A 25,091-nucleotide genomic window follows, 5' to 3' on the forward strand; every position below is an offset into this window, starting at 1 on the left:
CTAGAATCGGTGGGGGTCGACCTCCAAGACACAGTATCGCGAATTTCAGCATAGCTGCATGGACTCATTCAAGTACACTACATGGGGCAGTTGCTGTTCTCTGCACAGCAGAGGTTGTGAAGTAAAACACTACAGAGGTTACAACATTCTGTGCTGGTCTTGCCAGTCAGATGTAAGGTCCAGAGTAAGTGCATGAAAGAGATCTCTGCGGTGCAAATGTTTTATTGATCAATGGCATTTTTATTAAGACAATAAAAAACAAATCAAATAACAGTTTAAGCCTTAAAAGTATACGTTATTAATACCAGATCAACCGTTCTCAGCTGCTAATACACAGAGAATGCAGCAGGGAGCAGACAGCTTGGTTTTCTGTGTAATGGCCACATCAAATACTGTAGATTAGTCTCAATTTATTTCAATGGGAATTTAGCTGCAGTGCCTCGGTTCCGCCACTGTCTGCTTCCTGCTCAATTCTCTGTGTATCAGCTGCTGAGAACAGCTAAGGGCGGGTTCACACCTGCGCCCGATCTCTGCTTTGTAGGTTTCCATCTTCTGCTCGAGAAACTGGACAGGAGACGGAAACTGTCAGTTAGTTTTCAATCCCATTCACTTGAATGGGTTTTCAAAGTGTCCACCTGTGAGTGTCTACTGCCTCTCTTCGGCGAAACCGTTTTTTTAACCGGACACAAAGTCGGACATGCAGGACTTTGTGTCCGGTTAAAAAAAAACGGTTTCACTGCAGAGATGCACAAGACGCTCACTGGCAGACACTGACTGCCGGGTTTCCGTCTCCTGTCCAGTTTCTCAGACACAAAGCGGAGACCGGGCGCAGGTGTGAACCCACCCTAATTGATGGCCTTTGCGAGTATCAGACCCCCACAGATCTAATATTCGAGTGCCAAGTCTTTGAGAAGATACTTGGTGCCATCAACTTTGTTTCACTGAGTACGTGACGGCATGTCCTAGTGTCCTCACATGATATGTTTCTGTGACCCTGAATCATTGGAGATAGCAAATAGCTGTTTCTATGCTGACAAGTAGTGCCTGCTTCTTCAGTCTCCTTTAATAGCATGTTAGAGGTGACATAGTGAGCAACACTGGTTCAATTATTTCTGCTTCATTGATATTTTAAGGGCACCTGTTTGGTTTGGAAGGTTTCATACCACTTTGATTTTGCACAGGCTTAGACTTAAATTATAGTTATAGTTATGTCTAGAAAAAAGTCCCAATTACATTCAGACATTACATTATACACCAATTTGGCTATTGCTGCTGTTTGTACAACTCAAAATTCTGGTTTTGCACTTTTTTTGTATACATTCACATACTTAGACTAGGTTCCCATCTGCAGAAAAGAACTTTGCTTTGAGTGGATATTGTGAGCAACAAAGGCAAAAACCACTGCATGGAGGGCTTTTCTCTCCACCAGTTTCAATATAAAAACAGCAGACACCCGACGGATACCATTATAGTCTATGAGGACCACGGGTAACCGCTGTTTTAGCAGTCCTGCTCTCCGTTGTTTAGGTCTCCCTGCAGACTTGGATGACGGAGGCCCGTGTGCAGATGTGAACCTAGCTTTACGCATTTTTTTTTTTTAGGATGTGCGGGTGATATATGTATTTCTCCCATTGTTTTCTTCACTATTTCTACATCCTTTGCATGCTCAGTCTGACCCCTGTTTTACCTTAGAATTTGTACTTGTCATATTTCTATAATTGTAGCTTACATTCTAGCGCACACATATTGTAATTCTGCATGCAGACTATATTTATCCTTGAAATCATATGAAAAAAAAATGAAAAACAGATGTTACATTGCAGGTAGCATCATATTAGCTGAGACCCTTAACTGTATTGACAGATTTTCATTTATAAGTTGCTGCTGACAGAACATGATAAAAACTGGAAGATTCCCACAGACATAAAATATGGTTTATCTACAGTATACAATAGTTACGGCAAATGGAAAATTAGAAAAATACTGTAAAGGAAACCATATGATAGTTATAAAAGCCTTCTATTTTCCTCTTTAAAGGAAGTATGGACATAGTATGTACTCTGCTGCACTTCTGCAGATGTCTCTTTGCAGCTGGATAACTGTTCAGCCAGCGCAGGATTCAGGAATTTCCGCACTGCTCTCCTGTTGGCACTTATTAAACATGCACGGGAACGATTGTTCTCATTGCTAATATTAACCTTTTTAGCACTAGCAATTTTAGAGTATAAAATAGCACAGAATATTAAATTACATTTATTTGATTTTTTTGTAGAATAACTTTAATGTAAATTAGTAGTATTTTCTGCCCGTGTGTTTGTATCTATACCATGGGGGAGATTTATGTTACTGTCTTAGGAAAACAGCTCACGGCATCAACTCAAAGCACAGTTTTCTTTTCTCATGGTGCTCTTGAAAAACTAAAGTTTTGCTTTGATTTGTTACCTTGAAGAAAAAAGACAGTTTACACAGTTTTTATAAGTCTGCCCTAGAGTTCTTAATCTGAGCTATTAATGCACATAGATGGCAAAGTTGATCAATAATAAATGGGTTGTCTTCCTTTTGTGGAGGGTGAGGGGTGAGGGCTGACCTCTCTGGTTGGTAAACTTAGCTGGGTGACTATTATGTTGGATTTATTTTGCTCACCAATGTGTCACCGTTGTGCTTGTGCACTTTGACACTATGTTGTTGCTTTGTGGCGTGTTGTGCTGGTTGCTCGTGTCTCTTGGGGGTGCATGTGAGGAGACAGAGCTTGGGGGGACATGTTTGGTTGGTTGTGCAGTGATGTTGGGGTTGCATCAGGGCAAAGGTTCATTGATCCAAAGTCAGAAATAGATTCAAAACAAATGGGAAATTAGATATATCCCAAGAAACTTTTAGTGTGGACTTATATTTCTCCTTTATCCTGAATCCAATTCTTATTTTGGCTTGGAAAACTGTAATGGCAGCATTTCAAGAATTATTGTCTGAAAATATAAACACAAAGGGCCACATTCACTGAAATCTGTGAGGGAAAAAGCTCAGTTTTTGCAGCATAGTAGATTTGTGCCAAAAATCGTCTCTTTTTTGGCATCTTTCTGCTACTCATGCCACATTCTAAACTGGTGGGCAGGTTATAGGTAGGGATGGCTGTGAGGAATGGAGCCTTGATGGCCTGACACATTCAAGATTACTTTTACCAGTTTTCTGGAGTAGATAACTGCTGAAGTTTCTGGCACAAGTTTCTTCCAAGGTGTAAAAGAATTATTAAGAAGCCTCTGCCTCTGAATATTTGTGGCACATCTGATCCCAGTTAATCATGCTCTTCATATGGTATTTTTTCAGGAGCTTTCCTAAAGTATTCTCTAAAGGGGAAAAAACACTGTAACACTTCATACGGCGTAGCGCGCTGCTCCTTTAGACACGTATACACGTGTCCGAGCGCGGCACTTCAAAACAGAGCCCATTGATTTCAATGGGTGCCGATATATGCGCTCTACCCATTGAAATCAATAGGTAAAAAAACCTCTGATTGATCTCAATAGGTAGCGTTCGTATATTGGCAACCATTTGGGTAGGGCACCACTTGGTGAGAAACATAGACTGCTAAGCATGCCTCAACAACACACTTAAAGATTTTTGCTCAGTTGACAGACTTTGAGAGGGGTGCATCATTGGACTGAGAGAATCAAGGTGGCTTTTGATGAACTGCCCGCCATCTAGGCTGTTATGACTCCCACAGTTTCATTGTTCACCATACATACCTCTATCTCTGGCCAGACCATTTGCTTCCTGGAGGTAGTTTGTTGTCTCTGTGCCCATTTTGTGTCCTGCCATTGACAGCCAGTCAGCATCAACTTAGTTTTCAGTGGTGTGAACAAAACACTTGGACTGCTACAGCATGGATCTACAGGCCCAGCTGCAACATTTGCGGGCAAATGTGCAACAGGATACCACATGGAACCTTCATGTCCTTATGTCCAACATATCTTATTTTTTATTCAAGCTAGAGGTGGTCAAACAGGATACTGGAGCCTCTTTTAAATTCTACAGTGTTCCACAATAATTAATCCTTTTACTCTACAGTACTATGCGGGGTGTTCAATAAGTTATTTACCTCAGTACTTTCTATCAGTGTTAGAAAGCTGAGCTTGTCTGTACAGGGTGAGACATGTCTAGACAAGCAACAAAAACAGTCTGATGAAAGCCCTGGAAGCAACTGGATGTGGAAGGATGGTAAGTGCAGTACAGTACGGTCTACAAAGGAACTGAGGGATTTGAAGCATCATTTGGTAATTCAATTCCTTACAAAGGAAGAAAAGAATTCCAAAGAAATACATTAAAGGATTATTGCTTGGAAGTAGGAAGGTGATACATGGTTTTGGGGAAAGCAGTATAAATGGGATGGGGAATCAATTGAAGACCTGTTGAAGCATCTACAAAGGAAATGTGCTATAAGTGGATGCCATGATTTTGGAAGATTGACAGGTCAAAGTCAGTAAATTAGGTATTTCAGTTGACTTGGTTTCCAGTATCATTCCTGAAGTTTTGATGATGTCAAAGGTCAGTTCCCTGTGAGTGCCACAAATGTTGATGCCTGGATAAAAAAAAAATGTTACCAGCAATTTAGAGAAAATCCAGGAGACTTCAGTTCTCTTACGGGTGATGAAACATGGGTCCACTACCATGATCCTGAGACCGAACAATAGGCTAAGCAATGGAAGCTTAAGGGGTCACCAACTACAAAGAGATTTTGCTTGTAGCAGTCAGCTGGACTGGTAACGGGTCATGGAAACTATTTTTTAGATACAGAAGGTGTTTTATTACTAGAATTCATACTTCATAGGACAACAATCACTGGAGACACCTATGCCTATGCTTCAACAATGAAGACATGTGAGGCAATCAAAGAGAAACATCAGTTATCGGCAAGTGTGTTACAGCGTCACGACAATGCGCCAACTCACAAGTCATGCAAATCACAAACTGCTATCAGGGAATGCAATTTCATGGAGCTCCTATAGTCCACACCTGGCTGAATACTTTCTCTTTCGTAATCTGATAAAATTTCTGCCTGGGCAATGATTTCTTGCTGGTAATGCAGTCAAAAAAGTGGTATCAGGGTTCCTGCTATCCTGAAGGCATCCAGAAAGTGAAGTGAAATAAGTGTGTTGATGTCAATTACATTAAAAAGTAGAAAATCCAATTTTCTCAGAAAATTTAGTTTTTATATTCAGGTAGGTAACTTATCGAATACTCCTTGTATTGTAAGCACTTACATATATCATTTCATTCACACCGAGAAAGTCTCATTAGATTCCAACAACTTCTTGGTGCTGTTGGGGATCACAAGGAACCCCGAGATATGTTGTCGAGTTTCTAATCAGGTAATCGATCTGAGCTTGGAGAAAATCATACACAAAGGCACAAATGTAGTGTGTAAAATGAGTTTTGTTTATTGAGATGTCCCCTATTAGTTTATAAAGGAATCTCTAGGTGCTCCATCCAGAGCCAGTCAAACCATCTACAAAAATTGAAACTTAGTCAAAGGACATCATTTTCAGAGAAAGAGTTTCTTGCACAGGAGGATCTGACCGGATTTTATCTGATATTTCACAGTGCGGATAGGACATGTAAACCACACTCGAACCCATCTTACTGAAGCAACAAGTCACACAACAGTATACAAAATGGATATCTAGTTAGAAACAACACTCAGTCCCTAACAGTGCATTTTTGCACATGTAAACATCTATCTATCTATCTATCTATCTATCTATCTATCTATCTATCTATCCATATTCCATATTTTCATTTAGTCTGTGGTTATTTCCTAATGTTAATTCCTTGCACTTTCTTTCTTCTGAAGTGGTAGTGTTTCAGTCATGCATTTTAAGTTTAACTGCAGTTAAAGCAACACATATAATTGAAAGTATCACCATGGGGTAACACATTAATGTGTATGGAAGGGCATGTTAGAAAATCGTAAAAATACTTTAAATTTTATGTGTTTAATTTCCTGTGTCAATGCCTGCCATTTAATGATACTCATGCAGCTGAGCCTAAAGTGCTGAATCCTTTAACACCTGTCTAGTTATAACACTTGCCCTGAATACATCTGTATTAATTGTTCATTTCTTGTCAGGGGATGACTATTTTGCTGCTGCTACAATATCCAGTGCTACAGGCACATCACACCCGACGGTAAGAAAAAGGAATATTTTACTGTTCTGTGGGTCACATTTTTTTTCTGCCGATCTTTCCTCTGTGGACTTTCTGCCTCTATTACACCTATAGGGAAAATACGACCGTTACTGTAGATATAATTAACATGCTATGATTCAGGGTGTAATGAGCAAAGACTGGGCCCCATATGTTGACTTGGGCCACAACCATGACTTCAGTTTAGTATTAGATGTATATTAGAACATTTACCATATACTGATATTTTCTTTAATTCATTAAACAATGCAACTATCGATGGAAGATCATGGTCAGAGATTTTAACTCTTGAAAAGTTATTACAATAACCATGTATACCCACATTGTCCAAGCTTCCCTGGTTAGTTCTACAAAGGATGAAATAGGTTACAGATCCGTAGTAGTTTCTGTATACAGGTATTCTTATATTATTTGAGATTGTCAAGGTTCATTTCTTAGCAGCCATAACACATGTATTAAGTTATCTGATTTTGTCTCTGCGATTAAAGTAAGTCTGTCACTTCCCTCAAGCACATTCAATTGTCACCACTGTGTTAAGTATGTCACTTTTATAGAGTTGGAGAAAAACAACTTTGAAGTAATGTGCACATGATGCAGTTAGTGCACTGGGGGTGGGCCTAAGTTCAGGCTTGAGAGCACTGGTTTACTGCTCCAGTAGGCTGGGCTATGGTAGTGCAGTGGGAGGATCTACTAATGCTGTACGGAGTGGTGCAGGCAGGAGATAGTAGTGGTCTGAGTGACAGGAATAGTGTTCCCAGAATCCCAGAGCTAAGGGCCCATCCCTAGTGCATCAGATGCTTAAAGGGGTTCTCCCATCTCAGCCTTTCAGCCAGGCTGTATGCAGTGTCTGCTTCTCACTTCCTGTATTTCTCTCCCTCCCCCTCGCTCCTGCTGAATGGGACACACAACACTTCTGCAAGTCGGATAATCTGCAGATTCTTGTAGAGAAAAGGCTCAGAGTTATCTTTGTGTTTACATAGAAAGATAAGCAACTTGGCTTTATCAGCAAAACTGCAATTTTATCTGAAGCTGGCAAGAGCAGTGAGTGAGTGACGTCACTTGTCCTATATGTAGGTCCGTGGTTATAGCAACGCTGTGTAAACAAATGGGAGGAATAAATTCACATACCAGGCAAACAAAGCAGTATTTCTAAAGCAATATATTTAGAAAAAGGCTTCAATTTACATAAGCTACCAGTGTAGATAGAATCCTTGAGATAGGACGACCCCTTTAATTTGCATAAGACTTTAACATAGTGACGTACATAACAGAGCAATGTTGTCTATTGTAGTTTGCTCTGTAAGATGGTTGTGACAGTTGGGGGAGGCGATAGATTACCATTAAGAACATTATACATAGCAATAGTCAGGGTATGATCACATGTGGCAGGTTTATTCCAGAAATTTCAGTTACTTTTGAATGGTGTTGGAGGCAAACACAAGGACCTACGCACGTCCATTTCAGATGAATAGCACAATCAGAGAAATTTCTACTTTAAATCTACTATGTGTGAATTCACCTTTACAATATATCAGTTTCTGTACTATACAATTTTTCATGTAATAAATGTGAAAGGTCACTTTGTAATGCACATTTCAGTAATGTAATTATTTGTTCTAGGCCTTGACTCACTGAGATTATTATATTTAATATTACTAGGTCTCTACAGATGCCTATGATCCCATTATAACAAATCTGACCCAAGACAGAGGAAGATCTTCCCACTCACAGCCTGTCCTAGGCTACTTGGAATCTGTCTCACAGATTCTGCCCAATAAATCCTTGACAAAGGACACAGCAGGCAACTTGACTCAGGTAACCCTTCCTATTCTATAATGCGGAATCAGAAAACCTGGAAATACATTTCCCTCTACAGTGCCAGTTTCTGTAAGACTGTCTGAATTCTCAGTGGTGTGTGAAGGGAGAGGCATACTATAGAATAGAATCAGGGATTGTGAAAATTTGGGCAGGTCAGGAAGGATTTGTTGGCAGTTTAATAGACTGGAAATGAAGTACTTATAAATATAAATTGAGGTTTTAAACAACAATGTAAGCCTTATTTTTAGTATTAATATTATGAGATGTCCAGTCCTTCATACTTTACATCACAGTAAGACCCGGTTCACATCTGCGTTTGGTATTCTGTTTGGGGAGTCCACTTGTGGACTCACTGAATGGAAATCTATACGCATTAAAAAACATTTAACGAAGAAACCACATGAACCCCATAGACTATAATGGGGTCTGTATGATTTCCACTTGCTTTCCGCACAAATCATGCGGAGAGAAAAGTGGTGCTGTTGTAATCCAAGAGACATAACTTTACTTTTCAACATAGCTGTATGAAGGTTTGTTTTTTGCAGGCCGACTTGAAGTTTTCATTAGTACTATTTGGAGGCTCATACATTTATTGATTCATTTTTATAAATGATATAATAATATAAATTATTAAAACATTTTTCTACATGTGATAATGACTTTGTTAAGGTTAAAGCCCCACTACAGTGAATTGCTATAATTTCTAGCACTGTACTCCAGGACATACAAATGTATCATGAACAATGCAGCCATCCATTGGATTCATTGTTCACTTTATACAGTTCCTGAACTAGTCTCTGTGATCAGCAGACTGAACTAGCACACTGACCAATGACTTCCATCTGGTGTGTGAATTGGCAAGTTAGTCTTCTAATCACGTGACCAACCAGGGATCCATTTTGGAGATATATAAAGTGAACAATGCACTTGGTTGAGTCAGCGCCACACCTCCCATCAGGCGACCTGAAGCGAGCGGTGGTTTGGGGAGGCCACTGGAGCAGCGCTGCTCCAGCAGCCTCCCCTCACGCTCAGGCAGAGAGTAGGCCCTCTCCGTGCCTGCTCTCTGCCGGCGAACGGTGCTAAGCCCCGCCCCCTTCGAGTCGCCATGCCCCCTCCACTCAGCCATGCCCCAGCTCCGCCCCCTCCTCCTTGCGGGGGAGGGGGGGCTTTCTGTAGTTCGCCTCGGGCTGCGAAAGTGGCAGGTTCACCCCTGGGTTGAGTGGCTCCATTGTTCACTGTACTGGTGTGCCATGCACTACAGAATAGAGAATATTGCAGGACAAGGAATTGGGGCTTTAATTGTTCTCTATTTGTCCCACTAGGTGGAGTGAAAGCAGCGATCACTTATATAATGCTTTGAAATACATTGTAACATTTTTGGTCTTTGATGAGTGCCCAGATGTTGTTAGGGGCACTGTTAGTTGGTGTGGCAATATTTTTCTTAAACGTGACTGTAAAAAGGTAACACATCAGAAGAACTGACCTGAAGGGCCACAGCACCATCATATTATTAATGCTACTACTACTACTAGGGTTGAGCGATCGTGTTTGGAAAAGATCAGATTCTGATCGGCGATCGAGAAAATTTCACGATCGCGATCGGAATTCCAAACACAATCTTTTTAGGTGGGATCGAGATCGGTACTATTTCCCACAATGCTTTGCTTAGCCTTCACACTGAGTATACGCTCCGCTCATTCTGAGCAGAGTGTATACTCAGTGTGAAGGCTCCGCTGCGGTTCCATAGGAATGAATGGAAGCAGCCGGCACACAGCCTTAACCCCCTGCGCGCCGGCTGCCTCCATTCATTCTAATGGGAGACTAAACTAACATCTCTAGTAGCTACTTACCTTCAGAGATGGCTGGTCTGCAGTGCCTGGTGTTCTTCTTCGCCTCGCTGCTGCTCCACGCTGCTCTTCTCGCCTCGCTGCCGCCGCCTCCCAACCTAGCCTGGGAGGCAGAGGGCAGCAAGGCGAGAAGAGCAGCGGGGAGCAGCATCAAGGCGAAGAAGAACCGGAGCAGCCATCTCTGCAGGTAAGTGGACACCAAATTACTAAAAATCCTCTGGCTACTTAGTGATTCACTACACAGCATGGATTCTAACAATTAAAGCGTTCAATTGTTAGATTCCATGCTGTATAGTGAATAGGATTGCTTTTAAAATCCGAACTCCGATTAATAACAAAATCCCATTGACTTGCATTGGGATCGGAATTGGGATCGGGTTCGAATGAAAAATGATCGGAAATCAGATTTTAAAATTGCTCCTGAAAAGTCAAGATCGGCTCAACCCTAACCACTACTAATAATACATTTTATTTATATAGCACCAACCTATTCCACAGCACTGTATAATTTGTAGGGTTCAAATACAGACAAAAAGATGTAAAGAAATAGTCACTTCACACAGTGGGACTGAGGGCCCTGCTCGCAGGAGCTTACAATCCATGAGGTAGAGGGGGGTGGCACAAGAGGTGGCAGGGGCAGCTTTGGAGGTAGCATTGCTTATAGAGTGGTCAGACAATTCTGTAATAGAGGTTACTGTCATTACACAAACATAAAACTGTATGAGCCATTACCAGTTGTGTCCTTTAACTTGCAGATTGTGCCTGGTCATATAAAGTTAGCCTGATATGGCATCATATCATGTGGGGTAATGTGGGAGCGGGAACAGAGAAGGGGTCATTATAGGGATTCTAATTCCAGTATGGATGGGTTTACATTAGGAATTGTGTTAGGTCTGTCTGGAAAGATGTGTCTTCAGTTTGCGTTTGAAGCTGTAGAAATATTCTGCAGCGCTTTACAGAGATATTGTCACCACTGTCCCAAGTAGGGCGGACAATGTAAATTCCTTATTAGCGTGTCTTTGGAATATGGAAGGAAACCATAGTAGACCCATGAAACAGGTCTCCATAACTGCAAGGCACCATGTAAACAACGAGCCACCATGCTAGACAATATTACAGTCAAACAGCTTAATGCTAGGACTTCTTGAATATTAAAGAAAACTTGAATACTAATGGCTGCATGTAGTAACAGATATAAAGCCTGTGGGTTCTGTGTCACCATTTCATCGCCTTCTCCATTTTACAAAATGGAATAATATCTCATCCAATTTCCAGTCAATATATTGCAAATTCTTAAGTCGCTTCTCTTGGTATTAAAAAGCTACAGAGGCTTTAATGCTACATAAAAAATGAGTTGCTACATTTTGCAGTGTTGTGCATTTGCTATTGGAAAAGATTTATCTGTGAGCACAGAGGATTTTGCAGAACTGCACTAAAATGCCGCTACATCTAATGCTAGATTCATTGGCCTATGTTATAGCCTAATTGAAGTACTGTATCATCCCCATGTATAGTTGCATTATAATTAATCGGTTAAGTAATATACCTATAAACTAAGTAGGCATAAAACAAGAACTTTAGTGCTGAGGATGCATGTATTTCCTGCAAGGCATATGTTTTGCTTGAGAATTAGTTTGCTGGGAAACATTTGTCTTAAATATGAATTGGTATAGTCTGATGAATCTCATTGTACACTTGTAGGCTTTCTTCAAAACAGTGGAAGAAGTTCTTTCTTTACCTACCTGGAGTGATATGCCAACAGTAAGTACAGTTGTATTATTAAACACTATAACATAGGTGACTATACCTATGTACTTTTGGATCGCCGTATTCCACTATTTACTGTCTTTCTCCTTCTACTGTCCACTCTAGTTATGTCCTCTCCTACAATACTTCATCTACAGTGACCACAGCTAAGTTGCCTCTGCAAGTACATATGAGGGGTAATTCACACTTGTACCTGCTGTCTGCCCGCTGTGATTCTGCCAAAATTGCACAAAAACCGATTGGGGTGGCTTGCAGTCAGTTTAAAAACCCTTTCATTTCAATGGGTTTTTAATGCAAATCAGATTCTCCACCATGAAAACGCTTTTTTTTGCATGGACTCAAAGTCGGACATGCTGGAAGTGTGAACGCCCCCTAATAGTGGAGGAGTCTCGCCGTAGATACCTAGCCCTATAGCATATGCTTTGCCTGCTACCATGGTATTATGCCCATGGCCTAAACTAGACCCACTAAGAAATAATGGCCTCACACTTGAAAAGCCCCCATACAAGTTACAGAGGGTCAGCTATACCTTCTATCTAACGTAAATAGGGGTCTCCTCAATTTTTTTCTTCAACAGATGATTATGTTCTTCATGGAGGCAAGCCACCGTCAGAGGTGTCTCACAGCAGCTTTCTCCATAGATAAAGCATACATGCTCAGCTAAACTAAACATGGTGCTGTTGACAAATGGGGTCCTTTTGGCCTCCTGGGTGATGTCATGCGCCCTGGGGTCATCCATGAAGCCCAATCGCAGACCTCTGCAGTGACCCCGGGGCACATGACATCATTCAGTAGGTTAGATGAGGCTAGAAGAGGACCCAGGGAGAGCGCTGAATGCCATGAGCAATCCCAGAAGAGATTATGGAAGTTAAATATGACTGTCTTTTTTTTATTTTTACACCTCCTCTGGACTTCCAACTATTATACTCTGGGGTCTCAAGAGACCCTAAAGGATAATAATTTCACTTTTGGTTCTATCCAAGCAGGTTTGGACCAAAAGAAACCAGAAGGTCAACTTGTCAAACCAGAAACAAAATGAATCTTCAGAGGTTCGCACATCCCACAGAATAGGTAATAAAAGTTTGATCACTAGAACACAGGTCCTAAACCTGCTGTTTGTTTTCAGTGTATGACTATAGTAAGGAGGAACTTGAGTGAAACATCATTCAAGAATGTGTCCTGACTCCTGACGCTCCATTCAATGTCGATGGAGCTGATGGAAACAAAAATCAGACTTTCACCATCTAACCTATAGATGGAGGATAAATGTCCATGTGGGACAAACCCTTCAAACTGATTTATCTCGAAAGAAAAGAAGAGAGAGACACCGAGCAGACCGTAGTGTAGATCTGTAAACTTACTGATTAGGTGCAAAGACAAATCTGGGCTCACCTTTAAGGGTTGTGTGGATACACAACACTCTACAAAGCAACAGGATCACTGGATGAGGATCCTAAGTTGGGTGCAGCTGCGAGGTACTTCACACCTCATGGGTGTATAGATAATGTAAGGATGGACCAAGTTGCCGATTTTGCAGTTACAAATCCGGAACAAGAAGGACCCGCGCTGAATAGTTAGGTGAATAACGACTTTTTATTGAACAAACACACTACGCGTTTCGGGCATTCACTTTGCCCTTCCTCAGGTGCAATAGTTCTTTGCCGTCCAGCCGAGAGGCAAAATCGGCAACTTGGTCCATCCTTTCAAACTGATTTAAGAAGGGAAAACTAAAATGTTTCACAGGGCTATATGAAACATTGAACTCTGCGGTCATGTTACTTATCTTTCTATTCTCACCATAGATGTTATCCTCACTTCCCGTACACTCATGTATATGTTATATTTTTATCAATAACAGCATCTTTTAAGTTGTTTCCAGCTATTTCAGATTTGCTCTCCCACTCTTAGCCCACCCACTAGTGTGTTTGGTAGTATTATTACAGATGGGTTCTAACAGATGGGTTGAACATCTCCTCCTTTAATCTTTTGGGTGTGGTAGGTAGATCTAATACAACAATGAATCCATCTGTTTACAACATTTTAACAGTAAATGATCTTGGTAAAGGTCCAGATTCAAGGTTATGAATGGAAAATATTTAGGAAGACATTTCAGTGTTTTTTTTTTCTTTCGAAATGACATAAAATATTAATGCTCATTTGTAACAGATTCAAGTTCATAAACTGGTCAGCATAAATTATTAGTAGTCCTGCAGTCCAGCCAAATGCATAACCAAAAAATATAAAATGTTCCATATGTTTATGTCAAATGGTATCGCCTCATGTAATAGTAATATCTCTCTTATCATGGGATCATGAGCCAAAAATGTTTTGAGAAGCCTTCCTAATCTTTTCTACCTTATAGTAGTATAACACAAGGCCTGGGTCAAATATATCCAGAACTGATGATAAAGTATACAGTAATGTGAAGTTACGATGTGCTAAAATTGCTTCCAGCTTTGAAATGTCTAAAACATTTAAGGAATTTCACAAGGGTGTCAGATTAGGGTTGCAACATCATAGATCTTACATAACGTTATCAGGATGGTTGGTGTAGAAAATGTGCGATCTTATTACTGCTTGACTGACATATTCTGCCCTCAACTCTCTAACACTCAGCCTTTCACTTTTCCAGCAGAATGTCTTACTTACATTAAAATTCTACTCGAAACCAGTACAGTATGTAAATTGATTTCATAGCTTTACAGACTGATGGTCTTTAGAAATTGGGAAAGCAAAAGTCAATTTGATAATGAACAGAACAAGAAAATGTATTTTCAAAAATATGTATATATATTTTTTTATTTTTGCAGGTTTCTCCTGATGTTGGAGGACTCATTGATACCGTTGACAAAGTTATGGGGCATATGGCAAAAAACCTTTTGGACAACCCATCTTTGATTGTGACCCTAGAAGGCAAATCATCAGTGGCAGGTTATTGTCTATTTCTATGAAATTCACACAATAATGACAGTATCATACAAAGAGTCACGGCCTTTAAATGAAAGGTGTCAGCAGAAAATGACAATATTTTATGTTTTTTAACATTTTTGGTGGTTTATTTTCATTTCGCTTTGCATTATCCATGTTAAAAAAAAATTCTTCCCACTGTCCACTAAACCTAATAATACGCTGTAACAGCCTATAATATACGCTCTACAAAATTCAGTCACTTTTTAGCAGTCATCTCAATATCATCACACACAGGATTACAATGATGACTAATACTTGTGTGATAGGTTCCACAAATCACAACAGGTGATGATCACAACTTATTTACTCCGCCTCCTTGCACAATGGCCTCTACATAGGTCACAGAGCATGTCTAGGAAACTCTCCCATAGAAGTCAATGAGTCATCTTTGTGCTGTTCCTACCTATGGTCCAAGTGGCTGTTGCTAAACATTTTTTTTAATTGCTATTAAAGCTAGGTTTGCATGGCGGAAAAAGAAGAAAAATTCCTCTTCTTTTTCCTTCCTTTGTATTCGGACGCAGCGATGGAATTGCTGAAACAGGGCCTCGACATTCCGCCGCGGCTTTTCTCTGCCTGGATGAATGGGCCTAATCAGTAGGGACTTCCGAGCCGTGCAAATATCAAGCAGGGCGCTGCTTTTTCCCTTTTAAAACAATGGGAGGCAGATTCGGAGATGGAATCCGCTCCAAAATCTGTTGAAGATTCCCCTATGTGAATGTACCCTTATAATGGCCCCTATAACATCTATAGAAAATAGAAGAGAATAAAAAAAAATAAAAACAGTTAAGAAAAAAAGAATATGTATCACTATGAATGGGTTTCATGTAGTCTAAAAGCACTATTCAAACAGCATTTCATGTGTAGGTATGGCAAATATACCTGGAAATCTTTTTTTATACACCAGTAAAGATTGAGAGGCCTCAGTAGTTGATACCTTTTTTAATGGCTAACAAAAAATAATGACAGATTGCAAGCTTTCGGGATTGCTAGGTCCCTTCATCAGGCATGGTATAACACAATATCTGAAGGCAAGCACATTTATACAGGAATAGAGTGCACAATTGATGGAAAGCAGTACAAGCAAATAAACAGATACGTTAAAAAAATATGTCAGTTGACAGGAAGGCTCTCTGAGTTTTGTGAGCCCTTTGATTAGTGACATGGTGTCTATTTGTTGTAAAAGGACCTAAAATCATGTGGCTGGTTTAACCCCCCTTGGAGTGTGTCAAAGGTCGTCATTAGTTTGCCTTCAGATATTGTGTTATACCAGCCTGATGAAGGGACCTAGCAGTCCCGAAAGCTTGCAATTTGTCATCATTTTTTGTTAGCCATTAAAAAAGGTATCAACTACTGAGGACTCCAACCTTTACATTTCATATCCACTGGCTAATACGGTACAAAGATATATTTTTTCTTATACCATTAGTAATTCTTGCCTGTAATGGACTGGATGTATAAAAACACATGTCCATTTTGTATTTGTTTCCTTGCATCAGTATACTTTTTTGAACAATGATGAACTTTGTTATGCTTTCCAATATAAGGAAGTCATGTAAAAAAAAACAGATATGCCAGGCAAGATATGGTATCTGTTAAATCAATACTAGATATGGGCACTTGTATGAAGCACATAGGGGCCTATATTAGACAACTGTGTTTCTGTATAGAGCATCTGTGAGGCACCGTATTCTCTTCCATACTATTTCTGATATTTTCTGCACGGTGCAGTACTGCATGCCAAAACTTTTTGCACCATGCATTTCGTACTCATGTACTTTTTACTTGAAATGCACTGCAGTCCAGAGATACTTTCATACTTTTTAAGGCTTCAGGGCTGAAATCACCAAGAATTCCTTGCTAGAGCAATGTCTATAGTCTATATAGTAATCTGATATAGGGAAAGATAACTGTCCATCTGCATTATTAGAGCTCGGCTACATTCTTAGGCACGTGTAAAGCAACAACCATGGATTCAGACGGATGGTAAACTCTCCGACATTTCTGCAGCAGATCTACCATGTGTGAATATGCCCTTTAGCTTCTCCAATTTGATGTAAAGAGTGTTACAGTACTTATACCAGAAGCCAAGGAAAAAAATACTTGTATACAAGCCATGCTGAAGGCCACTGTGTCACTTCTACAGTGTTAGCATTTGATCCTGTTCTACCACAAGAATTTCTGTTATGTTGTATGTTTTATGCAAGGTTATATATGGAAGTATTCCCGTGCTGGTTATATGTATACAGACATTTCCTTTGAAGAGTAATATATATCCAAAGTGATGTTTGATGTACAGACATGCGGCATGTTTCTGTGGTTGCGTGGGAAAATACAGACGCTGGGAGATTGAATGGTCTTGGTTGCTGTGCTCTTGCGTTGGTTAGAAGAATGGGTGGAATATAGTCTATGTGCTATTATGGACTGTCAAGTCATTAGAAAACTACAGAACTAACATTTAGTCTGTATAATGTTGTTGTCTTTTTATATGGCATATAATCCGTTGGTCCCCAGGTTCCGTAATACTGGTGCACCCTTTTTGGTTATGGCTGCCTCATAGTGCATGTGGTGATCACAGTAAAAGCAGTAGAATGAATACATTATTATTCTTTTCTTGCAGTAATAGAAATCTCTCTCTCTTTTTACTGATGTCCTGGTGAGCCTGTGGTAGACCTGTGTTTATATACAGTAGTGAATCTGAGGAAGAAGAGCTACAAATGGGACATAGGCAGGAGGTGTGTCTTAGACTACCTCGAATTCTACCTATTATCTTGCCATGGGTGCTGGAAAAACCAACCCTGTCTTCTTGTTGCCTGCTACAGATTGGTATTGCAGGTGTGGAGACCTACTAAAGAGATACTCAGTGCTTTGCTGCTATACTCCCAGTAGTGCTGTTATGGCACAACCATATGGCGCTCTATACATTCACCTTCTGGGGACCAAATTGAAATCCACACAGTTAGCAGTGAAATGTAAATGGAGATCAATATTGGGAAAAAGAGTCACCTTTATATGTAACCCCCACAATCAACAACCATATGAATCAGCTTTATATCTTACATCACTGTTATCTCTATTGCTCAAAGTTGTTTTAGTCCAAGTACTGACTAGGGTTGAGCGATCGGGATCGGAAAAGATCGGATTCTGATCGGCGATCGACTAAATTTCACAATCGCGATTGGAATTCCTACCCGATATTTTCCAGCGGGATCGAGATCAGAGGTTATGTCAAGATAGGCTCAACCCTAAAAGTGACTTTTTCCATAGACTAGGGTTGAGGATCGGGATTGGAAAAAATCGGATTCTGATCTGCGATCGAGCAAATTTCATGATCGAGATCAGGATCAAGATTGGCTGGAAAATGATCGGAAATCGGATTTTAAAATCGATCTTGAAATCTCAAGATCGGCTTAACCCTAATACTGACTACTTCAGGGGTCTGCCAGTTGGACCTTCTGGAAGAATTGATAAAAAGGATAGTGTGGAAGTACCGAGCAATCTTTATGATTCGTAAGGTGATAGTCAATTGGTATTGCCCTGGATGGATTGGTAGAATGATAATATAAACACTCTTTCTTCAATGAGAAAGTGTAACCTCTTCTAATAGGATGTATTTGACAACAGCAGGAGCCTTTACATCCCCAATTCAGGATGTAATCGTACTGGAAACTAGATAGACCAAATGGTACCCCTCCTCTTCTTAGTGGAGACCAATCGTAAAACATGGCACCGCACTCACACTGGATTTTTTTCACTTGGAACTGATCCTCCACATATCTTTTGAGTTATCCGATGTGTAATACTTTGCTTCACTTTTATGGATTGTACAATTGTACTGATTTATTATATGTATTGACATATACAGTGTATAACCTAGTGAGTTCCAAAAAATAAGTTAAAAAAAAAAAATACAGCTTAGATGTGATTTATTGTAATTTATATGTGATACTTTTAGATTACGCCATGGTGAAGGTACCGCAGACGTTAAGCTTAATCCACTACCGTTTTCCATCTGAAGGGTTGTCATACATCTCTGTTCCTGGAGAAGCATTCGTGAGCGTATGTAAGTTCATATTTACCTGTTATAATATATTTTCCTAGGAATGTCTTTTAACTGTGTCTGTAATAGTATAGATAAAGATTTATAAATACAGTATGGGAAACTGTGATCTGCCCATATTCTCATTACATTGGTAGTTCCAGTGGCCTTAATTGTACACATCAGCCATCATGACCTATGTTACGAGCATAATGAGCATAATGAGTTTAGGCTACCTGTACATGCTAAGGTTTTTTTTAAAATTAGGTTATGGTCTCTTAGATTCCCACAGTGCAAAATCAAGCTCAAATGAATACATTACAGTAAAAGCCTACAGTATAGAATATGTAGATGATAGATAGACGAGTAAAGCCTTCTGCACATAGCCTTAATGAGTCCAGATTTTCAGGACTGTATTACAGCTTCAAATTCTGTCCCTCCTCTTTGTAAGATGATCTAAGCTTACGAAAGCAAAATGATCTATGATATTGTAATGTTGGGTCATTAGAGCCAAGGTAGGAGTAGGATATGGGGCTGCAAAGTGGTCTGGAAAATCCTGACTCAATACAGGCATTTGTAGGAAGCCCAATACTATCCTGTGGAGCATAAACTACAATATATGGGATTCATATATGGATATCTGGCTTTACCTACTGTTTTGTGTAGAGTTCCTAAAGCGTCCATAGCGTAACATGACCACTATACAGTTTATACAGCCACTGGAGTATGGAGTTTGGTGAACGCCTACCAATCTGATATTGATTACCTATTCCAAGGGTAAGCCATAAATATCTAATCTTAGATAAAGAGTCACCATGACACCAGAAACTATACTGATAGTCTATTCTTAGTATAGGCCAACAATATATGATTAGTGGGGTTCTGTAACCCCAAACCCCCTATGTAGACCCCTATATTTAAAGGGGGTATCTCATTAAATATGAGATAAATAAGATCACTTTCAGAATGTAGTAGCCAAAGCAGTCAGGAAGGTGCAGTTTTACATGGTGACCATGTACTATCATCCATGCAATATAAGGACGGCTTAAGTTAACCCGTATGGGAGTTGCTTTTACACAGTACTCTTCATTCTGGCTCATAGATGGGGTCTCCAATTGAGAGTCTCTAGTTGTTTTTTTCCACTATCACATCAATATATTGTAATTAGTCATATGGACAGGGGATATCTTTAATAAGTACACCCCTTTAACAGAACAAAGGATTCAGGATTCTTGCTGTCTTGTCCATTCATGTTAATAGGGTGTGCTTGGGAGGAATTGAATTATTAGGCATAGTCCTTCTAACTCATGCCTAGGTATTATATACTGTATATATACCTAAAGGACATTATTATGGCCTTAATATAGTTATATATGATAATGAGTAAAATAATGTCAATCTTTCTACCCCCCCCCAAATGAGTATTTTCTGTATATTTAAAGCCATAAAAATTATCAGTGTTTGTAGACTTTTTTGGTGTCCGACACTACCATTTTCAGTCAGTGACAAGATCTAGTAATATAATGTCATTTGTTCACTTTTCCTACAAAATCTCTACAACTAAAATGTGGTAGTTGATAGAAATACTGCCCTTCTTTTCTTATAAAACACTTCAACCACATAAAAGTTAAATTTCAGGTTCATTGTGGACTCTGACTACATAGTTTACAAAGTACTGATACAATGTAAAGTGTGCTATACCCAGCAGACAGATTACAGGTCTCTTATTTGGCAGGGCCCACACAGTGGCGTAACTAGGACCGGCGGGGCCCCGTGCAGAACTTTTGACATGGCCCCCCCTGACCAATGCCCGCTGAAGACCCCGAACGACCCCTCCCCCCTGCATTTCTGCAATCTATTATGCCCCATAGTGGCCTTGGCGCACAGTATTATGCCCCATAGTGGCCCCGGCAGACAGAGTATTATGTCCCATAGTGGCCCCAGTACACAGTTTGATGCCCCCTAGTGGCCCCTACACACAGTATTATGCCCCATAGTGGCCCCAGTACACAGTATTATGCCTCATAGTGGCCCCAGTACACAGTGTGATGCCCCCTAGTGGCCCCAGTACACAGTGTGATGGCCCCTACACACAGTATTATGCCCCATAGTGGCCCCTGCACACAGTATTATGCCCCATAGTGGACCCAGTACACAGTATTATGCCCCATAGTGGCCCCTGCACACAGTATTATGCCCCGCGGAATCACTTGCCGATCCCGGCCCTTGCCAGAATCAGTAAGTAAATAGGGTCCATTACTGGCTGGAGTAACTCCAGCGGCTGTCGCTGGGCTCCTAATGTCCTGGGCCCTGTGGCAGCCGCTACCCCTGCTACCCCGGTAGTTACGCCACTGGGCACACATCAGATACACAAAGCCAAATGCGAATAATTCTAGCTAAACTTTTAACGCAAACTTTTCGAAATGCTAACAATTAACTCTCTGGACCTTATTTTATTGGAAATAGTCCACCCCATAGTTTTTATTTTAGGTTTTGGTACTCTGTACATTTTCAGTAAAGTACAAATTATAAGTCTAGTAGCTTAAAAAATGGTCCTACTTCATGTCGCAATACATTATGTGATGATATGGTACTTCCCAGCAGTGAAAAAGCAATTTAAATAATTTATATCTTCTTGCGCCTTAGAACTTGATATATCTTTTCCGAACCTAACCTTTTCTTCATCAGAAGGGCAATGAATTTGTTGAGGGAAAAGTTGACTCTTTTTTTCTATTTCCTTTAAATCACCATGCCTTGTAAAGCACGATAGCAGTGATGTATTTAAAATAAGGTGCCATTATGTTTGCATTTTGTGCTATCTGCTTCTGATTTATGATGTTACTCTCACACTTTATATGAACCTAAAGTCTGTCATCCCAAAATCTTAAGACAGTTTCTATGTAGAACTCAATGGATAGATTAGTTAGTGGTGCAATGGGAAAATGAAGTATAGCTCCTGTTCACTTGTGCTATTAATTTACATGGTGATGCAGAAGTAGATTTCAACAAGCGCATATAGCTCAACTGATCAAAAACTTGCATTGTACTTTATCATTCAGTATGCAAAGGAAAAGAGGGACGGATACTACTGTATTTAGAGGTATAACATAGAGGTTTACTGGGCTAAAAATATTGATGGCCAATCCTAAACTGATCTTCAATGACCTGGTCAGACTATTACATAGAGAAGGAAGCTGCCTGCTTCCTGCTCCATTGTCTGTGTAGCAGCTGCTGTTGAGAACAACTAATAGGTCTAGTTCCAGTTTTTGGACGCCACCAATCTAATATTAATAATGATCCATCCTTAGGATAAGTCATCAGTATTTTTAACCTGGAAAACCCCTTTAAAGTTTGACTTTTCAGAGCTCCAGTATCAGGGCTAGTTCAGACGTGAACTGCCCGCGCGGGTTTTGACACAGAGAGAGACGCGACGAGCCGCGTCTCTCTCTTGTCAAAACCCGCCCGCCGCGATCATCGCTGTCGCGGCTTAACCCTCTGCTGTCGGCTCAAATGAATGAGCCGACATAGGAGGGAGCTGCCGGGGGCGGAAGCCGCGCGGCTGAGCCTGCGCGGCTTCCGCCTGAAGAAAGGACATGTCCTTTCTTTTCTCCGCTAGCAGCAGCCCGCCGCTAGCGGAGAACAGAAGCCCGGCGGTCTCCATAGACCACCATTATAAGGGGAGGTTTTGGACGCGAAATCCGCTGTCAAAAACCTCCCCTTATACTCACGTGTGAACTAGCCCTCACTCTTTATTCACCGCAGTGGGAGAGGAGGTTGGAGTCCTCTCAGTGAAATGCACGTGTTGTCGAGTTTTTGATATTTTGCTTTATCTGACCTCCCTTTTGATGGCTTTTATGCTAATAGTCGTGAAAATCCTATCATGAAAATCTTTCCCAAAACTACAGAGAGAGAAGAGCAACTGCTAAATACCCCGAGCACTGATCAGCCTGGGGGTGAAGGGAAATAGAGATTCAGTCCCATTCATCCATCACTGTCTCTCCTAAATGATATTAGGCAAGAACATTTGGCAGAGTGTTATGTTGCCATAGATGATATGATTAAGAATAAATCTTCTTGAAGACCATTCCCACTTTTTTGTCAATTTTCAAATTTGACAAGCAAGACAAAATCTAGCAAGTTACATTTTATACCAAAACTGGTGTAGATATTTTGATAAATGTGGGCCAAAGTATATGGACTGCGTTCATAAAGCATTTGCTGTTTTAAGAATCAACTACTCAAAGTGGTTCTGCTTGCAGTGATGGAAATAGAGGCTTGTGGCTGATAAATGGTTAACAGATATTGCCGTGTGCGTTTCCTCCTGTCAATATCTGTTCTAGTCAGAGTGAAAACCACTTATGGCTGCCCCATGTTGTTCATAAATCATTTCTCGTTTTGTGCCTCTACTTCCGAGTTCATACAAAGTATTCACATTCCTTTCCAAAAAATAAACATCTGTCCCCATCGCTTTTCTGTCTCATTAGACTCTGTGGAAAGCAATTTCATGTCCTGTTTTAAATCATTCCCACTTGTTTACAGCCTCCATTTTGTAGATTTAAAGAGTGAATCTTGTCCTGATATTTTTATTCTTGGAAGGTTTAGGTGCTTGTAACATCCTTCAGTCTGAGTTAGCAGTTCTTATTGCAGAACACTGGCAGAGATGCACTAGGAGTATAGCACTACTTAAATGCCAGGAATGTCGGGAGCTGAAATTTCACATTGCAGTGGTGACAATTATAATGGAGATGGGATGTGTTGGCAAGGGTATGTTCTTAAATGAGCAGAATATTTCACTGCTGGGTGAGACTTGTGTGTAATGTGTCTTCTTATAACTTTTATTTATTTAAGCTCGAACGACCATTGTTGGTTTGCTGTACCACACCATGCATCGCCACTACAAGCAGATAAAACCAAGTGACACAAGGTATGTCTACAGTCATCAAGCACATTTTTTCTTTTATTTAAAAGATAATAAAATCCCAGTAGAGATTTTTGAATTACTTAGAAGTACAACATGTATCATATTTTCTCTATTTGGCTCCTACTAAAACATAAAAAACAATTGAAATAAAATAAAAGGAACAAATATCAGTTGGTGTCAGTTAAATCCAGTTTTTGATCCATTTTTTGAATATTTCATTGTTTCCTTCCAAAAACCTTAAATACAGACTAGATAGAAATAGTGATCATAAATTCCAGTAGTTTGCATCCATTGTGAAAAGGTGGTTAGAATGTAGTACTGTAAAATGATTTCATTTGTATTGTGACCGGTAAAATGTCAAAAACTGAATATTTAGCTTTTGGCTAGACCCATGGAGCTACAAAACTTCACTAAGCTGAATGGGCCATTTGTAAGCTGTGTATCTGTTATCTCCTAGGCCATGAGTGAGCCGACCTATTGTGAGCCAGCTCAGAGAGTTTTACAATAAAATCCTTGGTATCTGATTATTGCTTAAGGTCCTTTTACATGGGCCAAAGATTGGACAAACAATTATTCATAGGAACATTCATTCTCATTCCCATTGAACAAATGAGCTAACTCACTTTGGATGGCAGTCTATTGCCTCATGTAAACAGGCAAAATGCTGCTCTGCTAATAAATTAAACTGTATTATCATAGCACTTATCATACTAACAATTGTCTGTGTTCTACTGATGATGGATACATATATGAAGCAACTCAAGGGGTTATTCGGTTTCTAACACTGATGGCCTATCCTTAGAGTAGGCCATCAATATTACCCAGGAACCCCACAGATCACCTGTACCAAGGCAGCATGGCGCTCAGTATTGTTTACATACTATGGTGCGAACTTGCCATACAAGCTATAGTGGTGAGTATAGGTATTGCAGCAGGAGACGTTGGCTTATAAATACAGATCAATGGAAAAATCACTTTAAAAATAACATGCAACGTCTTGGTCTATCAGACCTTCATCAGACATATGAAACATCAATACAGTAAATAATAGTAGACATGTACAATAGACAATAGCTCAGAAATCAAAGAACAATATTTACATGACTTATATATGAAAGAATTAACACTAAAATATAATGATAAATGGCCACTGGCACAGGAACAGAGACCTCATACCCAGTGTGCCATGTATGAATCGTGTAAATAATGATCTTATATTTCTGAGTTATTATGCACATGTATACTATTCTATATACTATACTATACTATACTATACTATACTATATTCAGGGGGATTAAAGTAGACAAGGCCGGAGGACCCAATGGGATAAGCGCAAGAGTTCTTAAAATTTGTGAAGACCAGTGGTGTGGTGTTATGCACATGTACAACATGAGCCTGAAGCTGGGAGTGGTACCACAACTGTGGAAAACATCTTGTGTGGTACCAGTTCCAGAGATGCCTTATCCGACAGACTTCAATGGCTACAGACCTGTAGCGCTGACATCCCACCTGATGAAGCTCCTAGAGAGACTG

At 40.1% G+C, this 25,091-nt stretch overlaps 1 protein-coding gene across 1 annotated transcript in view; it reads left to right on the forward strand.

Annotated features, from left to right (window-relative positions):
- The window catches only part of ADGRD1 (adhesion G protein-coupled receptor D1), a 550,408-nt gene that overhangs the window by 67,343 nt on the left and 457,974 nt on the right, over positions 1 to 25,091 (forward strand). The window contains exons 7-12 of the mRNA XM_075274895.1: positions 6,122 to 6,180; positions 7,858 to 8,013; positions 11,565 to 11,624; positions 14,441 to 14,561; positions 18,553 to 18,660; positions 23,485 to 23,560. Of these exons, the coding sequence (XP_075130996.1) occupies positions 6,122 to 6,180; positions 7,858 to 8,013; positions 11,565 to 11,624; positions 14,441 to 14,561; positions 18,553 to 18,660; positions 23,485 to 23,560 (580 nt within the window). The remainder of the gene's footprint in view (positions 1 to 6,121; positions 6,181 to 7,857; positions 8,014 to 11,564; positions 11,625 to 14,440; positions 14,562 to 18,552; positions 18,661 to 23,484; positions 23,561 to 25,091) is intronic.

The sequence above is a fragment of the Leptodactylus fuscus genome, chromosome 1 (genome assembly GCF_031893055.1).
Source record: "Leptodactylus fuscus isolate aLepFus1 chromosome 1, aLepFus1.hap2, whole genome shotgun sequence".
Lineage (NCBI taxonomy): Eukaryota > Metazoa > Chordata > Amphibia > Anura > Leptodactylidae > Leptodactylus > Leptodactylus fuscus.